Consider the following 24,249-nt stretch of genomic DNA (forward strand, 5'->3'; position numbering starts at 1 on the left):
CTCACCACCCTCTGAGTGTAGAATTTCCTCCTAACCTCTAATCTAAATCTCCCCTCTTTTAGTTTAAAGCCATTCCCCCTCGTCCTATCATTGTCTGCCTGAGCAAAAATTCGCACTCCATCTTTTTTTTTTTTTATAAGCCCCCTTTAAGTGTAAGAAGCTGCAACGAGGTCACCCCAGAGCCTTCTCTTCTCCAGGCTAAACATTCCCAGCTCCCTCAGCCTTTCCTCACAGAATGTACAAGGGCTGTGGAACACCAACCTTCCGAACCATGGACAGCAGCCAGCCTGACAGTCTGAAGCCTGCCTGGCACTTTTGAGGATGCTCTTCCAAAACTAGGGGGCTCCAGGCCACCCCATGCTCGAGGCTCAGGGGTTCAGACTCTGCACCAGCTGGGACAGAGACCCATATACTCAAGTCACAACAGACCTTTCTGCGTGGGGTTTTGACCACTCTTCCCAGGCCACAGGGCTTCCTAAATATGCGTGTTTTAATGAGGGCCCAAATCCAGCCCTGAAATCATTACCTGCCGCAAGCAGTCACACTGAGGTACACCACAGCCAGACAGGTAAGACACATTTTGTAGCACTACCACATCCGCCCCAAGCATGTTTGCTTTTTGCCCCAAGCCCTCTTGAAATTACTCCACCTGATATTATCTGCCACTTGATACAGCTTGGTGTAAGTCAAAGAAATAAGTTACTCGATTACTAGAAAATCCAGTAAGACTGAATTCAGAATTAGTCTCATTAAAGCACAGAGCAAGTACTTGCAGCATCAGCATGTTTGTTTCTTGGTCTCTTTCCTTGCCCTGCCTTTGGCAGCACCCAGGCACTGCCCATCTGCTCAGAGGTCATGCGTGGTCACCACAGTTTGCATCACTTGGTGAGACCCTGGAAGTTGGGCTCTGTACACAGGGGCAGCACAGCCTGCCGGCTCAGCAGCTTGTCCAGGATGTTTATTTCAGCATCTCGCCTCTCGATGTCCTCAAACGGAGTCCAGGACATGTCGTGCTGGAGCTTATAGGCACCAAGAAACTCGTGGGGACTGGTCCCCCACTCCTGGAGGAGAAAGGACAGATTCACATCACTACTCAGGTTCCCTCGAAGCTGGACTGTGCTTATGGCCCCTCTGTCTGGGCTGGCTTGCCCTTCCACCTCTGAGGCAGTCCCAGCTACACAACTCCACCATTTTCTAACGTAAAAATAGGATCAACTACCCCAAGTCTAAGGCTGGATCAAGCTACAGTGCTGCTGACACAGGGAGGCTTGGGGATTCAACATCACCCCAACCTGTGCAGAGCTCTTCTACCCTGCTCTGTACTTTGCTCTGCTTTCTCTGAAGTCCTCGCTCTGCACATAAGAAAAGTGGTACCTGGGAGGAAGACACCCCTGACACTAACCCCACCACTCAAGGGCAGAGCCATCCCCATTTCCCATAGAAACAAAACACCAAGCTGCAAACCAGCCCAGCCCCTGGGCTGAAGCACTTGAACAAACTGTGCTGCCACACAGCCGCGCTGGACAGGGAAGGCCCAGGGCATGTTTGCAGTTCATTACTTTCAAAGCACTGCAAAGACTGAATTCAGGTCTACCTGCCATACATCTCACCCACCTTCTACCAGCATCTAAGAGAACTTCATAAAATGGCTCTTACACCAGCAGGTAACTCAGACCAAGAACACTACCAAATGGGCAAGGGCCCACTAATATTTCCATCAAGCTAGTGCTTTTCTCTGAGTTCCAGAAGTGCCCAAGCACTAGAAACTTGTTGTTTTTCTCCTCTCCCAGTTCCTCCAAAGCTGTTACCGCGCACCTTAGGAGACAGGAGGGAGAAGTATCTTTGGCCACTCTCCCGCCTATACAGGTAGTAAATGTTTCCTGGCTTCTTCACAAAGTTGCAGGCCACGTGGTGCAAGTCAGCGTCTCTGTTAGCTTCCTCCAATACCTAAAAAACAAATTTAAGATTTCTAGGTGAAATATAACTTATTTGCACGCTATCACATCTGCCTAAAACACTGCTTGCATGGCCTTGCCCTCCCAGCACAGTTCTGGCTTCACACAGCACATCTTCACTCACCCCAGGAAGCGGATGCTTTCCAAAGGGACAATTTATTTTCTGTTTCCTCATCTGAGCTGAACCCTGGGGCTCATGCACCACTCTACCAAGGTGGAGTTACCTCCAAGCAACAGCAACATCTTCACAACCTCAGGTTCACCTCCACACCTCATCCCACCATGTGCTGGGCTCATTCCTTGCCTCCACACACGGTCACCAGGCCCTGCAGAGGTCACCTGGGGAAGGGACAGCAAACAAATGGGAATTCAGCTTCCCAGCGTCCTCCAGCTGACTGCTCTATGGCTCCAGCAGATAATGACCAAACGACACACTCGCCCTGATGGCTGCGGGCCAGTTGCAGTGACTGGCAGCTCCTTTCTCACTCCAATCCTTCTCTTTGCTTCCAGAACTCATGATTGCAGCCCCAGGGGTGAAGGCAGAACCGAGGACAGCCGAGCCCCACTGTGTTTGTGGCCAGGTCTGACTGCTCTGGCAAAAGAGCCTGGACAAACTCAAGAGCTGAGACGTGGCCAATCACTGGGGAAAAACTCATCTGTTCTGTACCAGGTCCTCGTTGGAGCATGACCCACAGGCTGCAGGGACAGGAGATTCCCATCACACAGCCACCACTGACGCCTGAGCTGCTCTGGTCTGACCCCCAGCTCCCATTGCTCCTGAGAAAGACGTTGGTCTGCGCAGGCTGAAGTCCTCCTTGCTATGCAGAGGAAAGTCCCAAAAACATCTCCCCCGCCCCCAGCTGGTACCAGACAATAAACCTTCATTGTGTCCCCACTGAACCTTCTCTGTTTGGCTTCTGGCAATGATTCGCATCCAGGTTGCAGATTGTTCCAAATGCTTTGCCATCACCTACGAAGCTACTTTTTCCTTCCTGTTTCCTCACAGCCAACATGCAAGCTCAAGGCAATGATCTCCCCGCCCAGCCACCATGAGACCTGCCCTCACCTTCCGAGCCTGCTCCTGCAAATACCGGATCTGCTCGGCAATGACGGTCAGGCGGTTGCAGGCGTTTGCTCGGACGAAGTCACCCGCCTGCAAGGAAGAATGGGGCTGTTCAGGACCGGGGCAGCCAGGGCTCTCTCTGGACACTTCCACGCCAGAGATCTGGACGTGCGCTGGAGAAGCCATGGCCACAGCCTCGCTCAGGGCTTGGACAGGGCTGTGGTGCTGCAGGAGTTGCCCAGGGAGCTCTGAGCCCACCAGCCTGGCAGGGGGACACCCAGGCACCCCCAGGAAGGGAAATGACAGCCACAGGGCCAGGAGGAGGCACCGGGATGCCTGGGGCCGCAGCCAGCAGCAGAGGGGGCGGTGGGAATTTCCAGGAGACTCTGCTAGGCCAAGAGGCAGCGGGACGCGCTGGGAGAAGGCAGGAGGATGTACTGGGGTGACTGGGAGGCACTGGGGGAGGCAGCAGGACACAGCAAGGGGCACTCAGGAAGGCAGCAGGACACACCGGGAGGCACTAGGGGAGGCAGGACAGACTGGGAGGCACTGGGAGGCACAGGGGGAGGCAGCAGGACACGGCACAAGGCACGGGACAGGGGGCCCCAGGAGACGGAGGGCGGCACTGGGTGCAGCGGCCCCGGGACCGGCGCTGTCCCGGGAGGCCCTGGAGGAGGCCGGGCAGCAGCGGGACACCGGCCGCCTGCGCAGCCCCACACCCGCCCCAGCCGCTTCCCCTCACCTGCTGCACCTGCCGGGCCAGGGCCACCAGGTCCCCCGGGTCCCCGACGCGGGCGGCCCGCCCGGCGCCGCCCTCCGCCAGGGCCAGGGCCAGGCCCGCGCCGCCGCCGCCGCCGCCGCCGGGCTCCGCTCCCCCCGCCGCCGCCATGCCGGGGACAGGGGCGGGGCCTCCAGGGGGCGGGGCCTGACGGAGGGGCGGGACATCTCGGGGGCGGGGCCTCCCGGAGGGGCGGGGCTTGCCAAGGCTGGGCCATGGCGCTGGCGGGGCGGCTGCTGCCGCTGCTGCCGCTGCTGGCGTGGGCGGCGGGGCCCCCGGAGCCGGTGGGGCCCTCGGAGCCGGCCGAGCCCCCGCTGCCGGCCGAGCCCCCGGACGCGCTGTTCGCCGCCGGCGCCGAGGCGTACGCGCGGGGCGATTGGCCCGGCGTGGTGCTGCACATGGAGCGGGCGCTGCGTGCCCGCGCCGCGCTGCGCTCCCGGCTGCTGCGGTGCCGCCTGCGCTGCGCCAACGCCACGGCCGGGCCGGCGGAGGAGCCCCGGCCCCAGCCCGAGCCCGAGCCCCCGCTCCGCGACCTCCTCTTCTTCCGGGGGCTGCTGCGGCGCGCTGCCTGCCTGCGGCGCTGCGGCCCCGCCGCGCCCTCCAGGTACCGCCTGGGCGAGGAGCTGGAGCGCGAGTTCCGCAAGCGCAGCCCCTACAACTACCTCCAGGTCGCCTACTTCAAGGTACGGCCCGCGGGCGGGGGCGGCGGGGAGCGCCCCGCGGGGTCTCCCGGGAGCGGAGCTCCGCGGGCGGGGGGACGCCGGGGGTGTCCCGGGCCCCGGGAGGGGGCGATGCTGGGGGCCGGGGCTCGGGGGCTGGCGGCCGCCCTGGCGGCGGGGGTCGGGAGGCGGCCCCGGGCCCTCCCCGCCCTCCCCGGCTCCCCCCGCGGTGCCACGTCGGGCCTGGCCGCGGCCCTGCTGGAGGAGCCGCGGCAGCGGGGCAGAGCCGGGCTGCTGCTTTTTGGGTAGGGAGCAGCTGGACAGGACGATCCCGGGGGTCTTTTCTGACCTTCACCGTGCTATTCTGTGACCCCGTCGGGTCCCTGGGGAGCTTGCCCTCAGCACCGTGCGCATGGGCCGTGGACAAACAGGAGGAGGTTTCGGTCCCGGTTCCTCATGCCTCCTGCCACCCCCCACCCAGATCAACAAGGTGGCGAAGGCTGTGGCAGCGGCGCACACCTTCTTTGTGGCCAACCCTGAGCATGTGGAGATGAAGCAGAACCTGGAGTACTACCAGATGATGGCGGGCGTCAAGGAGGCCGACTTCATTGACCTGGAGGCCAGGCCACACATGGTGAGCACCCCATCCACGGGTTTTATCCGCAGGGGTTAGAAAGATGGATTGTGTTGGCTGGGATCGTGGCAACAAGCCTAAAATTCATGGCCATGGCTGGGTGTGGGGAAGAGGAGATGGGTCTGCCACCAAGAGGCGCTGGGCAGCATTGGCTGAGTGACTTTGAGGGCACTTCTGGGATGGTGACAAGGGCTTTCCTGCAGCAGGGGCTGTGGCAGGAGTAAGGTTCCCCTCTCCCAGGGACGCCCTCGGTGCTGTTGCGGCCCTGCAGTGAGGGGATGTTGCAAAGAGCAGCAGACCCCACAGTCATTCCTTAGCCTGGTTCTCCACAGACTGAATTTCGACTAGGCGTGAGGTTTTACACAGAGGAGCAGCCCGCTGCAGCTGTCCTGCACCTAGAGAAGGCACTGGAGGAGTACTTTGTGGCAGACACTGAGTGCCGCGCACTCTGTGAGGGGCCCTATGACTACGAAGGCTACAACTACCTGGAGTACAACGCAGATCTTTTCCAGGCCATGACAGGTAGGAGTGCATGTACAGCATCCTGCCTGACAGCCTGGGGACTCCCCTGATTTCCCTGTGGGGTGAGCATGCATCTCATCCTGAAAAGAGCAAGCCCTATCCTAGATTTTCCTAGGAGGATCCTGATCAGTAAGTTGCAGGAGGTGTTTCTACCTGCTCAGTGCTGGGGATGCTGCCCATGATCCACCACATACTCCTAGAGGGACCAGCAGAGGGTCACCAGGACACAAGACTGGGAAGCTGGGGCTGGGTATGAGGAACACCTCCTTCCCTGGAGGGTGGCACACCTATGGCACCAGCCCTGTCAGAGGAGACCACCATCCCTGTGGGGTTCTGACACTGAAGAGCCCTGGTGCAGTGCTGGCACCAGGTGGTTGGAGTGGGGACCCCCAAGGTCCCATCCACCAGCCCTTTGGTGACATCACCAGCAAGTGGTGACGTTGGTATTTTTTTTCCTACCAGATCACTACATGCAGGTGCTGAGCTGCAAGCAGGGCTGCGTTACAGAGCTCGCCTCACAGCCTGGCCGGGAAAAGCCCCTGGAGGATTTCCTGCCCTCGCACTTCAACTACCTGCAGTTTGCCTACTACAACAGTAAGTAGCTTGTTGCCCCATCCTCTGCTGGCTGGGACTCCAGCACATGGCACTGCTGTCATCACCACGGACAATGTGCTCTAGGGTAGAAATAAAGGGCAGGCCCTTCTCCATGGGCAGGAATGTGCCGCAGGACAGCTGGGTCTTGCTGCCCTTGGTTGCAGTAAGTCTCCGTCCCCCTTTAGATGCCAAATTCCCAGGAAGCTTCACTACAGCCTAGAGAAGAATATTCTTTTTCTCCTGCCAACTTTCAACCTCAAACTCCAAATGACAGAGGCACCCTCCAGAAGAGTTAGTTATAACCCAGGCGAATGCACCTCTTTTTTTTGTTGTTGTTGTTCTCCTCCTTAGAAAAAGTTGAATTAGTTCTTTGCGTGTTTCTCCAGAAAAAGGAAAAAAAATGAACCCCAAGAAGACTGAAAGGATGGAATACTGTAGATGAAAGTAGGTCAGAGTGCTTAAGTGACTGAAAATTGCAGCTTGGTCTGGAAATGGTTGGGTGTTGCTGTTTGGAAATAGGCTTTAAGATATAATTTCCAGGCATGAAAACTACCCAGCCAGTGGCATTGATTTCTGGTGAGGTGGAGGTGGGCGAGGGCCTTGGGCTGTTACTTTCCCTTTGTGTCAGTGGTTATCTTTCCTCCAGAGTATCTACCCTTGCTTGCAAGGGAGACCTTTTGCAGAATAAGAGTTTTCTCTGTTGTTTCTCCTCTGCATCCCCATTTACTCTTTCTGATGCACTGTTTGAAAGCGTCCAGCCTTAGAGCTTATGATCTGTTTATTCTGCATTAGACTGAGCTTGCCAGTGTATCGTCTCCCTGATGACTAGCCCCTGCCAAACCCCTTTCATCCTTCCCAGTTGCTGTCCCAGCAGCAGATCATGCTTGTGCCAAAGCTGGACACCAGCAAGGCAGGGAAAATACATGCCATAACAGTTCTGTTTCTCTTTCCAGGTGGGAATTACGAAAAAGCAATTGAATGCACCAAAACCTACTTGCTCTTCTTCCCGAACGATGAGGTGATGAACCAGAATTTGGCCTATTATACTGCTGTCCTGGGGGAAGACCTGGCCAGGCCCATTGAACCACGAGAGGTGGGTGACCATCTGGGATGAGACATTGTGGGGACAGGTTCTGTCCTCTTGGGGCTCACAGCCTTTGCAGCTGTTTCACAGTCAGCTCTGGGTGGGCTTGCAGTGGGAGCGGTCACCCTCCATCAGCAGGGCAGAGAGGAGAGGATGAATGAGAGACCTACTGGTCTCAGACCAAAAAGAGTCTGACTGATCCACGCCCATGAGTGTACTTCACATCTCTCTCTGTCTCCTGTCCTGGGCAGTGTAACAGAGCTGGTGGTTTTGTGAGCAAGTCCCAAGGCAAATCTGTTCTCTGTGCTGCTGTGTCAGGGCAGATAGGAGGGAATACTGCTTGTTAACAGCTGGAACTTAGCTGAGACTGAAAAACATCACTGACTAAATAGCTTTGGCCAATTTACATGGCCAAGTGAACGCTTGATTGCTTACACAAATTGAACAGCACTCCTGGGAGAGGTATAGGAGAGGCAAACAGTCTTTTTTGTGAAGGCATGTATTTGAGAAGATCAAACCCACCTCTTCGACATGATTGAACAACTGAAGTGAATTTTCTTTAGAAGGAAAGAATCTCACTTCAAAATAGCTGGGGCCAAAGGCTCTGGTGCTACCTTAGAGGTGGTAGACGGGAATTCAGGTCTCTGCCATGCATCAAATGGGGCACAAAAGGGAATCTGCTTCTCCAGAGCCTTCTGCAGGAGGGACATGTGTCCCCTTCCATGTGCCTGTGTCTCCCTCATCCTATCCCTAGGGCTCATCCACATAGGAAAGTTCAACCAGGATGGGGAAGTCACTTGCTCCCCAGCTGCCAGAGAGTCCAGGAAACCAGAGCAGTGGGTCTGGAGGGAGGCCCATGGGAGCAATGCAAATCCCACACCCTCCTGCCCTCACTCAGGATGTTTCCAGAGCACTTGTGCAGTGCCCTGACCCATCCCTCTTGTCCCTTTCCCCAGGAGATCCAGGCATACCGCCAGCGAAGCCTGATGGAGAAGGAGCTGCTCTTCTTCAGCTACGATGTCTTTGGGATCCCATTTGTGGACCCGGTGAGTGGCATTAGACCTGGCTGGTCGTGGCAGTCAGGGGTGTGTCTGCAGGGGAAAGGGATGTGCTGTTTGTGTCCGAGCTGGATCCTTGTCCAGCTCCTGCTGTTGCTGTTGTTGTGGCTGCAGGACACGTGGACCCCCGAGGAGGTGATACCAAAGAGGCTGCGAGAGAAACAAAAGTGAGCAGCTGCATGAGCCTTCCTGATGGGGAGGAAACCAGTGGGGAGTACCCCGCTGCCTTCCTGGGATTTGGGCTGAACTGGGGGGCTGCAGAGTCACTGCCAGGGAAGTTATTTGATGTTGGAGCTGGGAGAGGCTGCTGGAGGGCAGCACTTGGTTCTCCAGCTTGGCCCTTGGGTCACGGGGTTGAGTAGGCCACCATGAGTGGCTTGGGGCAGGGGGGTGAGGGCTGTGCGGAGATGACATGCTCCCACCTTGGGTTTTGTCACCAGCCCCTAGACACAACTTGTCCTGTCCTTGCCTTGGCATGCCTTGTTCCTGACATGGGGACAGTGGGGCTGTGGAGCTGATGGCCCATGTGTGCCCAGGGTAGAGCGGGAGACGGCGGCACGCATCTCGGAGGAGATCGGCAACCTCATGAAGGAGATCGAGACGCTGGTGGAGGAGAAGGCAAAGGAGTCTGCTGATATAAGCAAGTTCATCCGAGAAGGTGCGGGGTGCTGTGGGTCAGGGGAGGTAGGAAAGGGACCTCTGTGTCCCCAGTGCCAGCCTCCAGTCCATCCAGGCAGGTGGTGGCAGGAGCAGGCAAAAGGCTCTGGCTAACCACAGCACCCCCACCAGTGCTGTATGCTGGGGCCAGCAGCCCCCAGCCCCATCCACGTTCCTTCCTGATCCCATTTGTGCCGTAGGTGGCCCCTTGGTGTACGAGGGAGCCAGCGTCACCATGAACTCCAAGGCCTTGAATGGCTCGCAACGTGTCGTGGTGGATGGGGTCCTGTCAGCTGAGGAGTGCCGGGAGCTTCAGAGGCTGACCAACGTGAGCATGGGGAGGGGAGGAATGGGCAGAAATGGGGCAGGGTCTGATGCTGAAGGGTCACGTCCCGTGGTTCAGAAGTCAGATGGGATAACGTCGGCTGGGTTTTGCAGGCAGCGGCCTCGGCTGGGGACGGCTATCGTGGGAAGACATCTCCTCACACTCCCAGTGAGACCTTCTATGGCGTGACTGTCCTGAAGGCCCTCAAGGTTAGGATGTCTGTGGGGAGGGGAAGAAACAAGCTGCAGTGATGAGGGAGGGGACTCTGAAGGCAGGCAGCTGCCACTGCAGGCCTCCTGGGGCTGCCTCAGTTGCCATGCCAGGTTCCACAAGGGCTCCTGCCCCAGGGCAGTCAGCAGCTGAGCCCATGTCCTGTCTGTCCCCTGCAGCTGGGCCAGGAGGGCAAGGTTCCCCTGCAGAGTGCCCACCTCTACTACAACGTGACAGAGAAGGTGCGGCACATGATGGAGTCCTACTTCCGCCTGGAGGTCCCACTCCACTTCTCTTACTCCCACCTGGTGTGCCGCACAGCCATCGAGGGTGAGTACAGCCGCAGGGAAGTATGACACAAGGAGAATCGGGGTACCTGCTCTCCTATCTCATTTCTTAAAAGGAAGGTGTGGGGAGCTTGTCCCTAAGTCTGGCTGGGGAGATGAGCAGCCCTGTTGGCTCTCCAGGCAGCTTCATACCCTGCTGGGTTTTGGTGCTTGGAGGCGTTTGGGGTTGGGTGTAGGGGGAGGCTGTCTGGAGGGCAGGAAGAAATGCCATGAGATAAGTCCATAGACTTGCGCTACCCATATGACCAAGTTCCAGTGAGTGGAAGGGCATTAGGCTACAGGTGACCTTGTTATCTCCATACATGTGCTTGGGGACAGGTCACCGCCCTACAGGGACAGACTGGTCCTGAAATGCTAGGTCTTGTTGCACCCTAGATAAGCAAGAAGGCCGGAGTGACAATAGTCACGAGGTGCATGTGGACAACTGCATCCTCAATGCAGAGGCCATGGTGTGTGTGAAGGAACCACCAGCCTACACCTTCCGGGATTACAGGTACTGAGGTGTTTGTGGGCCAGAACTTCTCTGTCTGAGGGCGTTAAGGCTTAGTGGCAGGTGGGCCAGTAGCCCCTGGGGTGAAAGGGCAGCCCATGCTGGGCTCTCCTGCCTCCATCTCTTGCTGTTGGGGAGCTCCAGACATACCTGCTTGCTGAGTTGTGGTCTGGGGTGATGGATGTCACCTCTGCTTGTCCCCTGCTTTCTTTAGTGCTATCCTCTACCTCAATGGGGACTTTGAAGGGGGAGCTTTCTACTTCACAGAGCTGGATGCCAAGACGGAGACTGTAAGTACCTCAGCTCCCCGTGCATCTGTCAGCAGCCCCATTACCACACCCCACTCCTGCTCGCTGGCTGCCAGCCTGCTGCTGTCCTCTGGGACAGTCCTCCATGTCAGTGCAAGGGGTTAATGTGAGTCGGGGGCTGACTTGCCCCCTTGCCCCACCTGGTGTAGCAAGTCCAGACCAGCCTCTCCCTTGCAGGCAGAGGTGCAGCCCCAGTGCGGCCGTGCCGTGGGCTTCTCCTCTGGTTCAGAGAACCCCCATGGCGTCAAGGCTGTGACCAAAGGCCAGCGCTGCGCCATCGCCCTCTGGTTCACCCTGGACCCACGGCACAGCGAGCGGGTGAGCACCTCAGCCCACTCTTCCCTGGCAGCAAGAACATTTTTGGGACTGTCATCCCATACCCTTTGTGGAAGCAAGGGGTAGCAGGGTCTGACGTGAGCTCTGGTCTGCAGGAGCGTGTGCAGGCTGATGACCTGGTGAAGATGCTTTTCAGGGTGGAGGAGGTGGACTTGCTGCAGGAGACCGGCACAGAGCAGGAGCCACCACCTGTCACCACCACTGATGGCTTGCATGCAGCAAGGAAGGATGAGCTCTGACACTCCTTGTGCAGGGTCCTAGCCTTGCCATGGGCCTGCCCTGCTCTGCCAGCACCACCAGCTTCAGCCTTTTGGGACACTGTTGTAGCACGCAGCTTTGGCTGCTGGGCCCTGGGGTGCCAGATGGGACTTACCTTGTGGCCAATACACCCTGTGCAGGAGGGGGAGCTGGAGGTGCCCTGTGCTGCTCCATGGCATCTGCCCCCCCGCACCAGAGCTGCCACTGACCTCAGCGTGCCCTGGAGAGGAGCAGCCAAACTCAGGGGGGGTAGGAGGGAGATGTGGGGCAAAGGGAGGGGGGAGGCTCTCTTATGGTTGAGGACTCAAGTACCAAGGTAGCAGTGTGGGGCTGAGGGGGCTGGAGTCACTCTAAACGTGCCTTACTGCTTTGCTCGAGCCCACTCCACACCACCACTACTTCAGTGCCTTCTGCAGAGAATGGGTGAATAAAGGTTGTCTTTTCCAAGAAGCTGCTCGCAGCACAGCTCCCCTGGTGGCATACTCCCTGCCGTGCCATCAGCCACCGTTTGGGCCTTGCAACCCTGTTGCTGTCCAGGCGAGGGCAGCAGCCCCAACGCTGGCGGGCAGCACCCAGCGGCTCCTGGCATCTGCCATGCAGCAACCCCAAGGCAGCGGCTGCGGGAGGTGCTGGGGACCGGGTGCCTCAGCTGGTAAGCACAGTGCCCCGGGCTTAAAATAAGGCTTGTTGCCCCGCAGCGCTGGGGATGGGGCATGGTGGGGAGCAGGGGCTCCCTGTGCATGCCCAGTGACCCAACCCCTGCAGGGTTTGGCCCCCAGTCCTGCTGGAAAGTGGGCAAGCATGTCTGCTGTGCCACTCACCTAGGGCAGCACCCCGAGAAGTTTTGGCAGCGCAATGGGGCCCCTAGATTAGCCCCGCAGCAACCCCCTGGGCAGCAGGGGCTTGGAAGGGACCCATGATCTTCTTGCTGTAAGTAGGAGGGAGCTGGGGCTGGCATGGCAGGGGCTAGTTCACCCCACTTTGGCTTCCCATTGCCCCGGGCGGGGGCTCTGCCCTCATACTGAACAAGAAGGACATTGAGCACCAGCCGAACAGGGCAGCGAATTGTTCCCGGGGGTGCTGGGTGCCTCAGCCATTACCATAACCATCCAGGGAATGTGAGTAATGGTCCCACCACCAGCCGCCTGCAAGGGGGCCCTGCACTGGTGCTTGGAGGGGGCGAAGGGCTGCTCCGGTGACCAGGGCTGGGGACTTGGGCACAGGCAGGTGGCCGTGAGGTTGCTTTCTTTGGGTGGGCTCCAGCAGCAGCTCATGCCCTCCACCAGGAGCAGTTCCCCGCTGTCCCCCCGAGCACGGCAGCTTGTCCAGGGGAGGCATCCAGCCCCCTGCCAGCCAGCCCTGAGCGTGAGCTGACTGCAGATGAGGCCAGGCGGTTAAAGATTGCCAGGCCCCACAGGAGGCCAGCGTCCCTCCGGCCCTACGGCTGCCCGCACCCACCACCTATCGGGCCATGATGGGGAACTCTGTGCCAACCCCAGCTTCGTGTCAGGGGGCTGACAGAGCAGCCTCACGCCCCTCAGCCTTGTGCCAGGCCACCTGCGTGCCCTGGCCCCGTGCCAGATTCCTACAGCTGCCCCCGCGGCAGGGGGGTCCTGGCCCCATCAGCCTCCCCCTGCCATCCCATGCTGCTCCGGACCCTGGGGCACGCTGTGTCCCCCATTGGTTTCCCTGGGGGTCCCCATCTCCCCGATCCCCTCAGGGCCCCTCCGCCTCTCCCCTCCGGGGTCCCTCCTCTCGGGGAGACTCTCCCTCACCCCGTGCAGCCCTGGGACCCCCCCCCCCCCATCTCCCCGGGCCCCTCAGCCCCTCCTGCGGCCCGAGGGAGGGCGGAGCGGGGCGGGCCCGGACACCGCCCCCGGGTCGAGCCGGGCCGGGCCGGGCCGAGGCGGGCGCAGCGCGGCGGCGATGGGCGGCGGGGCGCGGGAGCTGGCCGGGTACCTGGCGGCGCTGGGCGGGTGGGTGGCGGCGCTGGCCGCCGCGGCGCTGCCCCAGTGGCGGCAGAGCTCGTACGCCGGGGACGCCATCATCACCGCCGTGGGGCTGCACGAAGGGCTGTGGATGAGCTGCGCCGCCCAGAGCACCGGGCAGGTGCAGTGCCGCCTCCACGACTCGCTCCTCTCCCTCGACGGTGCGTACAGCGCGGACGGGGCCCCGGGGTCCGACACCCACAGGGTTGAAGCCCCCCTGCACGCGTCTGAGCCGCCCGCTGTGGCTCAGAGCCCCCCTACCCCGCACTACCCCCTCCTGGTGGGTTTGAGCTCCCCTGGCCCCTCCGGTGCTCCTAGCAGGTCTGAGTCCTTCCTCCCACCGTGTCGAAGCCCCTCTAATGGGCCCCAGCTCCCCGATCTGCCCATTTTGTGGGTCCGAGCCTTCCCCAGCCCCACGGGCTCTGAGCTCCCCCTGGGCCCCTCTTAGGTCTGGGCACTGCACAGGTCTGAGCTCCTCTGGCCGCTGCAGTAGGTCAGAGCCCACCCCCAGCCCTGTGCTCCCTGATGTCCTCTTCTGTGGGTCTGAGTCCTGCTATAGTTCTGAGCCCTTCATGCTCCTCACTGTTTGAGCCCCACAATGCACCCACGGTTTGCTACGTGTTAGAGCCCCATCGTAGGCCTGAGCCCATCTTATGCTCCTGGGTTTGAGCCCCTCTGTGTGGCTTTGTCCCCTTGGCCTCTGTGGGTTTCAGCCCCAAGGCAGGTGTCACGCAGGGGAATGGCAGCTGCTTGGTGGGGACATCACTTGGGGACACGGTGCTGCTGTGGGCACAGTGCCGTGGTTCCCACCCCAGGAACTCACAGCGAGAAGAGGAGCATGGTAGGGAAGAAGGTCGGGGTGTGGCTGCATGGAGTTGGGAGAGGTGCCCTGAGGTGAGCCGAGGTCTGGCACCACACGATGCCTCTGGGCACAGGAGCAGTGTGTGGCTGGCTCCTGCCCCTGACAGCACAGGGGAACAAGGGTTAAGGACCAGGGTTAAGGACCAGTTCATCCTGCTGGGAGGTGACTTTGCTTTGCAGACCACTGTGGCTGAAAGCTCCTGCTGTTGAGCAGCTTTGTCTTCCCCCCCTGCAGTTCACATCCAGACCTCCCGGGCTCTCATGGTTATTTCTCTCCTCCTGGGTTTCTTTGGCATCATTGTGAGTGTCGTGGGCATGAAATGCACCAAAGTTGGTGAAGAGGATCCCGTTACCAAGAGCCGCATTGCTGTTGCTGGGGGTGTCCTCTTTATCCTCTCTGGTAAGTGGCTGGGCAGGTCCAGTCCATGGGTCCTTGCCCTTCTTCAATGCAAAAGAGCTCAGACAGCTTTTAAAGACTTGTTGGCAGAGAAAGGGAAGAGGGAACAGTTTGGTGATGGGCTGGGTGTTGCTGATGTTCAGTGTTTGATGTCCAGGTCTGTGTACGTTAGCAGCTGTGTCCCTGTATGCAACACAGGTCACCTATGAGTTCTTCAGTGCCAGCACCCCGATCAACGCAAGGTAGGAGTTGTACCCCCAGCCTGAGGGGAACTCTTTGAATCCCAGCTTGTCCCCAACATACCTGCATGTTTTGTGGGTTTGGGCAAGGCGCCGGGCAGGCAGATGTGCCTGCAGCCAGGGCAGTATTGGGGCTGTGCCAGTGCCACCCTGCAGTTGTGACACTATGAAAGTCCTTCCAGCACTTTCAGTCCTGGTTTTAAGCAGCTGAATAAGTTTTAATCTTAGTGCCACTGCTGACTTTACACTGAGACAGCGTAAGAGTGGTCATGTGGGGTTTCAGCACATGGGAGGAAAAAAATGTGGGGGAAGATCCCGATAGCTGCAGGGAATCCTAAAAGCAAGATCAGGCCAATGTGAAGCATGGGGGGGCTGGAGAGAAGGACACCCAGCTTCTGCCTCAACACTGCCAGCAGCCTCCTAGTGGCTTTGAGGGCCTGGGTGTCACTGAGGTCCCTGTTTCTCTTTGTACCTCTGCCTTTTTCACTCCCAGTCCTCCTCCCTGATGTCCCCGTCTCTCTTGCCACAGGTACGAATTCGGCTCAGCATTGTTCATTGGCTGGGGGGCCGCCAGCCTCACCATACTGGGGGGCTCTCTCCTGTGCTGTTCCTGCCCCACCAAGGAGCGGCAAGGACAGCAGTACTATCGGCAGTCACAGCCCTCAACAGCTCGGGAGTACGTCTGATCCCTAACCCTGCTCTCCCTCTGCCACCAAACGCCTCCCTCCCTTCCCAAGAGCAGGCCAGACCCCGGTGCTCCCACTCGGCACAGCAGATGCTGCACGGTCCCTGGGCACCATGCGAGACCTTTCATCTGCTCCAGACACACCTATTTCTCAGGGGCTTTTCCAGCTTCCAGGTTACAGCACTGCATGAAGTGCAAACCTCTAGATTTTTATTTTTGTTCAGTTCCTGAATCCAGCACCGCCAGGCTCCCCAGAGGAGGTTGCATGTCCACCCCCAGCCCTGAGCTGCTGGGGCTGTGGGTGGTTGGGCCATGTCCCGTGGCGCTGGCCGCTGTGCCCCGTGCCACTTTGGCAGGTGCTGGTCCTGCGGGGGTGTGCAGCACAGAGGCGCTTTGTGTCGCAACCCCCACGCCACACGCGGCTGTCCCTGTGTGCCTCAGTGTGTCTTGCAGCCTTGCCGTCAGGAGCTAGTGCAGAGTTTTTCTCGATTTTCCAGGGAAAAGGATGCTGCCAGCCTGTGTTGGACTCAAGCAGCAGGAAGGTCACCCCATGGCTTGATGCCCTTGTGCCCTGGCCTTGGGGTCTTAGGAAACATTCCTGCTTTCAGGGTGCAATTATTCCCTGCCTGACTGCTGCCCCAAAGCAACATTTTATTCATTAATTCTCGTTTTGAGCTCAAGAGGAATTAGACACCACTCTGGCCATTGGCAGCCTGGCAGTTGCTGGTGCTCCAGCTGGGCTCTGTCACCTAAAATCTGACCTGGGCGCATTTTTCACCAGACACAAGTCCGTGGCCTTGTCAAGCAGAAGAACAAACTCTGGTATTGGTCAAATTAAAGCAGGCAAAAAAGGGGACTTTGAGCCACAAGCAGTGGTTTGTTTTTATTTTTGTGCCCAGAGCAGCTCTTTCAGGTAACTCAGAGATGGACAGACCTGTGAATTTTGATGTCTCCCTGCTGTTTCCAAATCCCCCTTCCCCAACAGGATCCCCTGGACAGGATTCCCTGGAGCGTGCAGTGAAGTCTTTAAGCTCAGGAGCACTAATTGCCACCACCTCTGTGTACTGCGTCTTGGCTGTTACTAACTGCTCTGAACCTCCATCACTCCAATTTCTTCTGTAAATCCCCCGAAGGCCCTGTACTGCCAGCTATCCGTCTGTTGTGTGTGGTATGCCAGCTAAACCACAGGAAACCAAACGGTGGAAATGATCCAAAAAGTCTGTGTGGTTTCTTTTTGTGTTTCATTTTTAATTACTATTTTTTTAATCCCAATTACCCAAGTAGTTGATTTCTCCCTGCTTATTTTTGCTTTATGCCTGTGTGCTGCTTTGATTCCTGGCTAAATTTTGCCAGTTATCCCCTGTCTGCATCCCCACATTAAAGGACGGCATCATCTCCTCGTGTTGGAGGGGAAGCCACGCGGTTTCTGCCCTGGGGTTGGTTTCTCTCTGGCAGGCAGGACTAACAGCCCTCTCTCTCTTTTGACTTGCAGACCCCATGTAAAAATATCTTCACCCGTCAGGGGAGAGCAGTGCTTGTAGTCTGTCTTCACCCATCGGGGAGAGCAGTGCTTGGTCAGCTGAACCCAGCTGATGGGTTTCCCCTCAAAAAATACACACCAAAGCTACTGCTGTGAGGACTGAAAAGGAAAATAATGCTTTACAAAAATAATAGCTGAAATATGTTTTTATATAAAGAGCACAGCGTTGTGTAGAAGAATGTTTTTATTCTTTTAATATGAAATTACATTAACTTTTCTATGTGATGGACACAGTGGGAATGGCACTGTTCGGGATTTTAATTTTTTTTTCCTAATTGTTTGTACTAAAAATTGTGACTCAGTAGAATTAAAGTATTTCCAACTATGGGCATCTTTTTAAAGTTGTCTCGTTGTCCCCCCATCCAAATCTGGGCCTCTTCTGAACAGTGCCATGCAAGCGACCACTCTGCCGGACTGTGGCAGCCTCCTGCATGGCGAGGTCTGGGCAGGGGCTTCCACCAGATGACTTCCCTGTGCCAAATATTTTTGCCTGTTGCTGGTTCTTGGGGCAGCACAGTGGCCAATGCCCTCCTTTTGGCATGTGGGGAGGCATCGGAAATAATTGGGGCTCATAATAGCTTGCCATGAAGACTTGAGCCATGCTAAGCGGAACTTTTGCAGGTGCTCACAGACAGGTGCTATCTCTCAAGCCTTTTGTCATGTGTCACCCTAAAAGTACAAAGCGTGGCATTGAAGACAGCTTAATTTAGCCTTAAACCCATGGGAAATCCCAGCTGTCCCATTCGGGGGGGCTGGCCCAGCACCTCAGCAGGGCCCTTCCTGGCTTGAAAGCAGCATCCTCTGCTATCCCCTCTCACATGGGGGCTTCAGGCTGGGCTCTCCTTCCCTAAGAATTCCCATTCTTCAGCACAGTACTAAAACACATGAAAAAAAAAAAAAAAATCTGGAAGAGGAGCCCTGCAAGCTGTAGTCTCTTTTCCAAGAATTCAGGGCTTGGTCATACCTCACTGGGCCTGTCCTCTGCCATCCTCCCCTGTCCTGCCCATGGCAGCTGGCTCACAGATACACCCTGTAGTCCCCCAAAACAGAGATCTGGGGTCCCTGGTGACTCCTGTGACATCACCAGAGGCCTTGCGAGGGCTCAGCCCTGCGACTCCCTGGGAACAGCCACATCGGCTGGAGGCGCATCAGAGAGGGGGGAAAAAATAGCTGAGCTGCAGCAGCGAGAACGTGTTTGTGGGCATAAAGGCCCCCACTGTCCTCCAGACAATCCCTTGTGTGTTTTGCACATGGCAAAGTGGAACAAAATATGGGAAAGAGCTGCCAGACTTGCTATGATGGCCCACAGCTCCTCTTGCACTGCGTGGGATCTGCCTCCATCCAAATCACGCTGCACAGAGTAAAAAGAGCAGTTTGGGGCTTCTTTTATCTTTTTATTTGCTTCTTATATAACCATTATGATGAAGAGTAGTTAGGTTTCTGGTTGTACTTTTTGGTGGCTTGCTTGCTTCCAAACACTGGGAAATAGTATTCATTTTATTCATTTTTCCATCTCCCGTCTGGAGGAAAACCTCTTTGGCTCTCTTTTTCTTCCATTTGTAGACATACAAGACTCCCTGCATGGCATGCTAAAACAGAAAGGCTCAGGCGCTCTGTCAGCAATATTTCTTATGCACCAGTTTTACAAACCAAGTAGGAAACCAGATCTGACCTTCATCCAGTCTTCACTCACCAGAGGAATTTAATTACTTATATTCTGATAGATTTGCCCCCTGCCTGTATCTTTTCATACCTCAAAAGATTTCAACTGAGAATCAAATCATGTCATACATAAGAAACTGACTGATTAAAAGAGCAGAAAATAAAAGCAAGCATATTTTATAATATGATATAATAGAGGTGATGCAGCAAGATGCTTTGTAAGAAAGCAAGAGCAAAAGTAATTTTTCCAGGTAGTAAGGAATCAGTGAACAAACCTGCAGGTTTTGGGACAGCATGAGGCAGCTGAGGTACCTAGGCAGTGCTTTCGAGTCTCAGCAATAGCCCACAATAATGCATCTGGCTGACCAGGCACAGTTACCTGACCTGTAACCACCAGCAAAGAGTGACGGCTGATAATGGCCCAGAGGTTTTACAGGATCCATTAAGTGAGGCTTTGTCCTTTAGAGCCTTTTCTTGCCTCCCTCCCTAAAGAGCTTTGAACTGGGGGGGGGGGGGAGGGGGGGGGGGGGGCAAGGCTGGAGAAGGAATCGCAGTTCTGCTTGAACTGGCAAGTGCTTTGGTCTTGCTGCCTTTAGGCTAATCTCTCTAATTAGTTCAAAACCTATAACATCTTTGGGAGATGAGAAATACTGGACCATTTCACAGCTAGATACCTGATGGATAGCACTAGTTTTCTTCTTCAATAGAAAAAAAAAAAAAAAAAAAAAAAAAAAGGGGGTCTTAATTATTGACTGCACGCCTGGCCAAAGGTTTGAATTATCCCCCTTGCAACAGACTGCATTTTTTGTCTTCCTGCCACCTCTGACCCTGTTGCATCAGTACTGTGAAGCCAACATGTTTTAGGCCACTCATCCACGAGCAGTAATTAAAAGGCACGATTAAAGAACAGGGGATAATTGCCCAGGACACAAAGTCCCCCACCTGGGGAGTGTTTCTCCACGGCCCCAGCTGGTTCCCACAGGTGTCAAGATGTGGTATTTTTTGGAGGCCGACCTCTGTTCCCAGCCCATTACCTTTTTAACCACAGGGCCCCCCATCATGCCTTGAGCACAAAGCATACCTGACGTGACCTGGGGAAACATTAAATAGCCCCGTGCAGGCATGGGCTTGCAGTGCAGCTGGGCTCTGTTGGGCACTGTGCTTCCTGGGCTCCATCAGGCACCTCTGGATGGGTCAGCATCAAATCCCACCGGTGCTCGAAAACCTTCAGGACCCACTTGAGGATCCCTGAAGAGCTTTTGCCGTTGTCCTACGCCTGCAAGGAGGAGCCTGATCACACAATGAAGGTAAGGCTTCCCTAGCACCTCTTCATTGCTGAAAGGGTTCAGGGCTGAATTTAACCCCCCGCACTGCTTGCTGTGTGGGCTCTCCTCTCACCTCCGTTGTGCCACCAAGCAGGTCATGAGCTCAGAGCCTGTGGAGGACAAGGCACGATGCTGCCAGCTGGGGCTAGGAGGGGAGGGCACTTGTGGACATCCTGATCCCACCAGCAGAAAACCTCTCCCAGAAGCCATTTTGCAGCAGACCGTGCTGAGCAATGCTCCCCAAGCAGTACTGCTGCCATTGCCTCTCCTGAAAGCTCTACCTGTGCCAAAGCACTGCCAGGCAGCCCCAGCATGTACCTGGCTGGTGCCTGCTCCCACCTCACTACAGCCTGGCTCTCTTCTGCTTCTTCCAAAAGGAGAACAGGGCTGCTCAGCCCTGTCTGCTCTTCATGACGTGGAAGAGGCAGTAGGGACAGACAGATGGGTGGTGGAGCTTATGAGGAATTTACTCATGCCACATGATGAGTAAAGGTAGCAGCTGGTGAATGCATGAGTTACCCATCTATGTTCTGTCCTGGAGGAAGACAGGATGCTTCCCACATGCACATGCATGGACACATGCATACCACCAGCTCTCCTTCGCCCTAAACATCATTATTTCCCCATAAAACTCTTCCAAACACAATGAAAACAGAATGAAGCTGGCAGCTCTACCACCTGCTGCACCAGCCAAGGTTCAGGCAGTAAAACTAAGCTGTTTTGGAGTTATCCAAGTGCAAACAATGACTGAGAGTTTCCTCCACGGAATATTTTTTTTTCTTCCTTTTCACTTAACTCAAATAGCTGAACAGATTTTCTTCAAAGCCTGCAAAACAGTCAGGGTCTAATAGAAAGAAGAAAGGTTATGGGGAGTTAGCTCAGAAGGTGGCCTGGGAAATTAAAAGAGCATTGTAAATTGGGGTCTAAGAAGCTGCCTGTTAATAGCAGAGGGAAGCTGATGGAGATGTTCAAAGACAGTGTGAGTGGTACCTCCACTCCCAGAAGGTGTCCCAAGAGAGGATCTTGTGGGAGATTTTTCTCACTAGGCTCAGGGCACCATGCCCTGCTTCCTGGCCCTGCCCCTAGAGCAGGCAGTGTCTGCACAAAGGGCACAGACCCTACAATGGTGAACATCACCCCACAACATACATGGGGTCAGGGCTGCTTAACCCATGCAGCTCAGAGACCCATGTGATTTCATTAATAGTATATCTATTTAACAATTGCTCAGATCATAGGGTCTGACAACGGTCGCTGTTTGACAATAGTTTCCAAAGAATGCTTAATTCCCAAAGGGGCAACACTAAGGGTTGGCAACTGTAGGTGGTCTATGTGGAAGAGGTGACTGCAAAATGAACATACCCCAAAGGCCCTATCTACGCGCAAAATTGGTGGTTCAGCCTCAGCCTAGGTTACCTGAGCACTTTGGAAGCACTGAGGACCATGGGATGGATTCCAGGTGTTATAGCATCATAGCATCATAGCTATGTTTGAAAAGACCTTCAAGATCACCAAGTGCAACCACCAACCTGAGCTACAGAGTCCTGTCAATACACCACATCCTTTAGTGCCACCTCCACATGTCTCTTCACTGTCTCCAGGGATGGGGGCTCCATCACCTCCCTGGACAGCCCATCCCAATGCTTGACCACCCTCTCCATGAAGAAATTATTCCTAATATCCAATCTAAAACTCCCCGGGACAACTTGAGACCTTCCAAGCAGCTCTTAGGGATCCAGCACTCTGACCCAGGCAGTGCTTTGTCCTCAGAGGATCAGGTTCCTGGGAAGTGGCCAGAGCAGAGGCAGCAGACATCTCTGTGCCCTTGCAGGTGTCCCCATGATTGCAGTCTTGCAGATGATGGCGTTCGGTCTCACTCTCCTCTCAACTCTCTTCCTCCTCCTGGCCACATGCACTGACTGCTGGATGGTGAATGCTGATGACAGCTTAGAGGTGAGTAGAGCAGCTGTGATCATAGTTGAGAGCCAGGTTAGTGCCTTGATATCTGTGGGGTTGCATCATGACTCCACTGGACTGGAGGGGGAACATGGTGGGATAAGCCCACCACTTTCTGCGTGAGCTGGAGGACCAGGAAAATACTAGAGCAGAAGGAAGGGAGAGACAAAGAACAGGATATGGTGGTGAGAGCCTGAAGATCTGCCTTGCTGGGTTGGGATATTCCCGAGGAGCAGGGGGGCTTTTGAGTGCTTTCTGCTTTGAGCATCTTTCTCCTGCTTCCAGGTGAGCCACAAATGCCGGGGGCTTTGGAGAGAATGTGTCACCAACATGCAGGATGGGGTCAGGACCTGTGACCAATATGACTCCATTTTGGCAGACCATCCAGGTAAACTAGCAGGGTCTGGAGGTGGAGGCGTTACTGTACATCATTAACCCTTTTCTAGCAGGAGGCAAATGCTTTGCCTATTCCACCAAATCCCTTTAATCTCTCACGAATAGCCACAAAGGCACTTTTAAGTTCTCAGCTAAAAGTATTCCCTTTGAGAAGATGACTCTCACTGTGAAGGGCTGACCTTTGTGTCTGAGCATTGCAGGCCTCTTGCCCCACCAGCATGGCCAGGACAGTAGCCCAAGGACCTGACACATCTGCTGAGCAAGGGCACGAAGCTGTGCTGAGAGGCCAACACACCACAGAGGTGGTTTGGCCCAGCTCCAGCCTGCTCCACCATTTCCTGGTGGGATTTGCAACCCCCTCTCATCTTAGGAAAAGAAAATTTCTTTAGGAAAGGGGAGCCTGACATGAGTCAAAGCAGTTGTACTGAGTGGATGCAGGCATTTGAGGGAGGGTGGTGAGGGCCATGCCCACTGGCCAAGGCCTTGTGTCCTCAGTTCATGGACAGACACAGCATGGTAAGGCCTGCATGGGACACATCAGGCCCTGCACAGGAGAGCTCTTGTCCTTTAAAGAATGCTAGTGTGGGACAGCACAGATTTGTACAGAGGAGAAGGGAATGTGAAGTTAGCATGGACTACGTGTGGATTTCTGTATTGCTCTGGGGAAAAAGCTTTGCAGGGAGAAGTCACATCACACACGCAGTGATGTGAAGGTCTCAAGGAAACGACCATATCCCAGATGCTGACTGGTGCACCTTAAGTTGTTTGGTTTGTTGAGCTGAGCTGATAACAGGCTGATTAAGTCCTGTTGCATGGTTTCTGATGAGCACCCTGGCTGTAGTACATACATGGTGAGTGGCACATAGGGCTGGGGGAATGTCCTAGTGTCAACATCTCCTACAGATATGCCCAGCAGCAAGCTGGGTGACTCTAGCAGGGCCACAAGCAGCAGTTGGGGAGGGGGGAGGCAGATCCTCTGATCATTCTTCAGTCCCCTGTCTTTTTTTTTTCCCCCCAGTGAAGATTGTGGTGACACGGACGCTGCTGATCACAGCAGACCTCCTGGTGGGCCTGGCCTTGGCAACTTTGCTCCTTGGGCTCGACTGCATCAAGTTCCTCAAGGAAGATCCTCATGCGAAACTGAGGATGTGCTATGGGGCTGGTGTCATCCTTGGCATTGGAAGTGCGTGGCTGGGAGTGCTTAGGGGGCAGCTGGACCTTATGGCCCATAGGGAGCTAAAGGCAACCTCAGAGGGGCCCTGGAGTTGTATGGCTCTCCCTTAACTGGCCCTATTCCTCACAGGCATCCTGGGCCTGGTGGGCTCCGTATGGTATGCAGTGGATGTCTACGTGGAGAGGGCCATGCTGATGTCACACAATGTATTCCTGGGAGTCCACTATGACTTCGGGTGGTCTTGCTGGCTGGGGATGGCTGGCTCAACAGGCTGCTTCATGGCATCCATCCTGCTGACCTGCTGCCTCTACACTTGTTCAGGTCAGTCCATATTGCCCTGGGTTGCCCCATCCCACAGCAGGGGGCTTGTTGTCCTGCATGGCCCCTGTGTTACATCCCTGACTCTCTCCTGCAAGGCCCCAGTGCCCGCCAGGAGCCCCTGAGGTTCCCCCAGCGCCGAATTGTCACCAGCAAGATGTACACCATGGACTCCCGTGTGTGATGGGCAGCAGCATCTCCCTGCACCCAGTCCGTTGCATGATGCTCACCCCAAGTCTGAACCCATTAAAGCACCATCATCTACTCCAGGACATCTCTGCAACTGCTCTAGGACTCCGATTTCAGGGCTCCAGGCAGGGCCTGAACAAGCTATAGCATCAGCAGCTGCAAAAAGTGGGCATGCTGCAGAAGCAAGTCACAGACAAAGAGGTGTTACTGCCAATTCCAGCCACGTTGATTCAAAAATAAA

The 24,249-nt window shown here is 55.9% G+C and overlaps 4 protein-coding genes across 4 annotated transcripts; 3 read left to right on the forward strand and 1 right to left on the reverse strand.

Moving 5' to 3' along the window:
* Positions 1–472: 472 nt before the first annotated feature.
* Positions 473–3,917, reverse strand: LOC311217828 (uncharacterized protein C1orf50 homolog). Its single transcript, XM_084300160.1, has 4 exons — positions 3,761–3,917; positions 3,022–3,108; positions 1,816–1,947; positions 473–1,061 (listed from the first exon to the last, which is right to left on the reverse strand). Exons 1-4 carry the CDS (start codon positions 3,905–3,907, stop codon positions 879–881), a joined length of 549 nt encoding a protein of 182 aa, XP_084156286.1. The 5' UTR covers positions 3,908–3,917; the 3' UTR covers positions 473–878.
* A 94-nt stretch (positions 3,918–4,011) lies between these two features.
* P3H1 (prolyl 3-hydroxylase 1) lies at positions 4,012–11,508 on the forward strand (the record flags this gene model as incomplete). The annotated part of the gene is made up of 15 exons (XM_084300203.1): positions 4,012–4,479; positions 4,937–5,089; positions 5,422–5,611; positions 6,074–6,205; positions 7,159–7,298; positions 8,246–8,335; positions 8,462–8,514; positions 8,884–9,005; positions 9,205–9,332; positions 9,443–9,538; positions 9,719–9,869; positions 10,262–10,379; positions 10,591–10,666; positions 10,862–11,002; positions 11,116–11,508. The coding sequence occupies 15 exons, from the start codon at positions 4,012–4,014 to the stop codon at positions 11,257–11,259; spliced, it is 2,202 nt and encodes a 733-aa protein (XP_084156329.1). The 3' UTR covers positions 11,260–11,508.
* A 1,696-nt stretch (positions 11,509–13,204) lies between these two features.
* Positions 13,205–16,989, forward strand: CLDN19 (claudin 19; the record flags this gene model as incomplete). The annotated part of the gene is made up of 5 exons (XM_084300139.1): positions 13,205–13,427; positions 14,363–14,527; positions 14,682–14,766; positions 15,293–15,439; positions 16,941–16,989. The coding sequence occupies 5 exons, from the start codon at positions 13,205–13,207 to the stop codon at positions 16,987–16,989; spliced, it is 669 nt and encodes a 222-aa protein (XP_084156265.1).
* A 4,825-nt stretch (positions 16,990–21,814) lies between these two features.
* Positions 21,815–23,944, forward strand: LOC311217850 (claudin-16-like; the record flags this gene model as incomplete). The annotated part of the gene is made up of 4 exons (XM_084300204.1): positions 21,815–21,928; positions 22,217–22,319; positions 23,346–23,510; positions 23,631–23,944. 4 exons carry the CDS (start codon positions 21,815–21,817, stop codon positions 23,942–23,944), a joined length of 696 nt encoding a protein of 231 aa, XP_084156330.1.
* Positions 23,945–24,249: the final 305 nt, after the last annotated feature.

This window comes from Netta rufina, assembly GCF_964035555.1.
Source record: "Netta rufina genome assembly, chromosome: 22".
NCBI classification, from domain to species: Eukaryota; Metazoa; Chordata; class Aves; order Anseriformes; family Anatidae; genus Netta; species Netta rufina.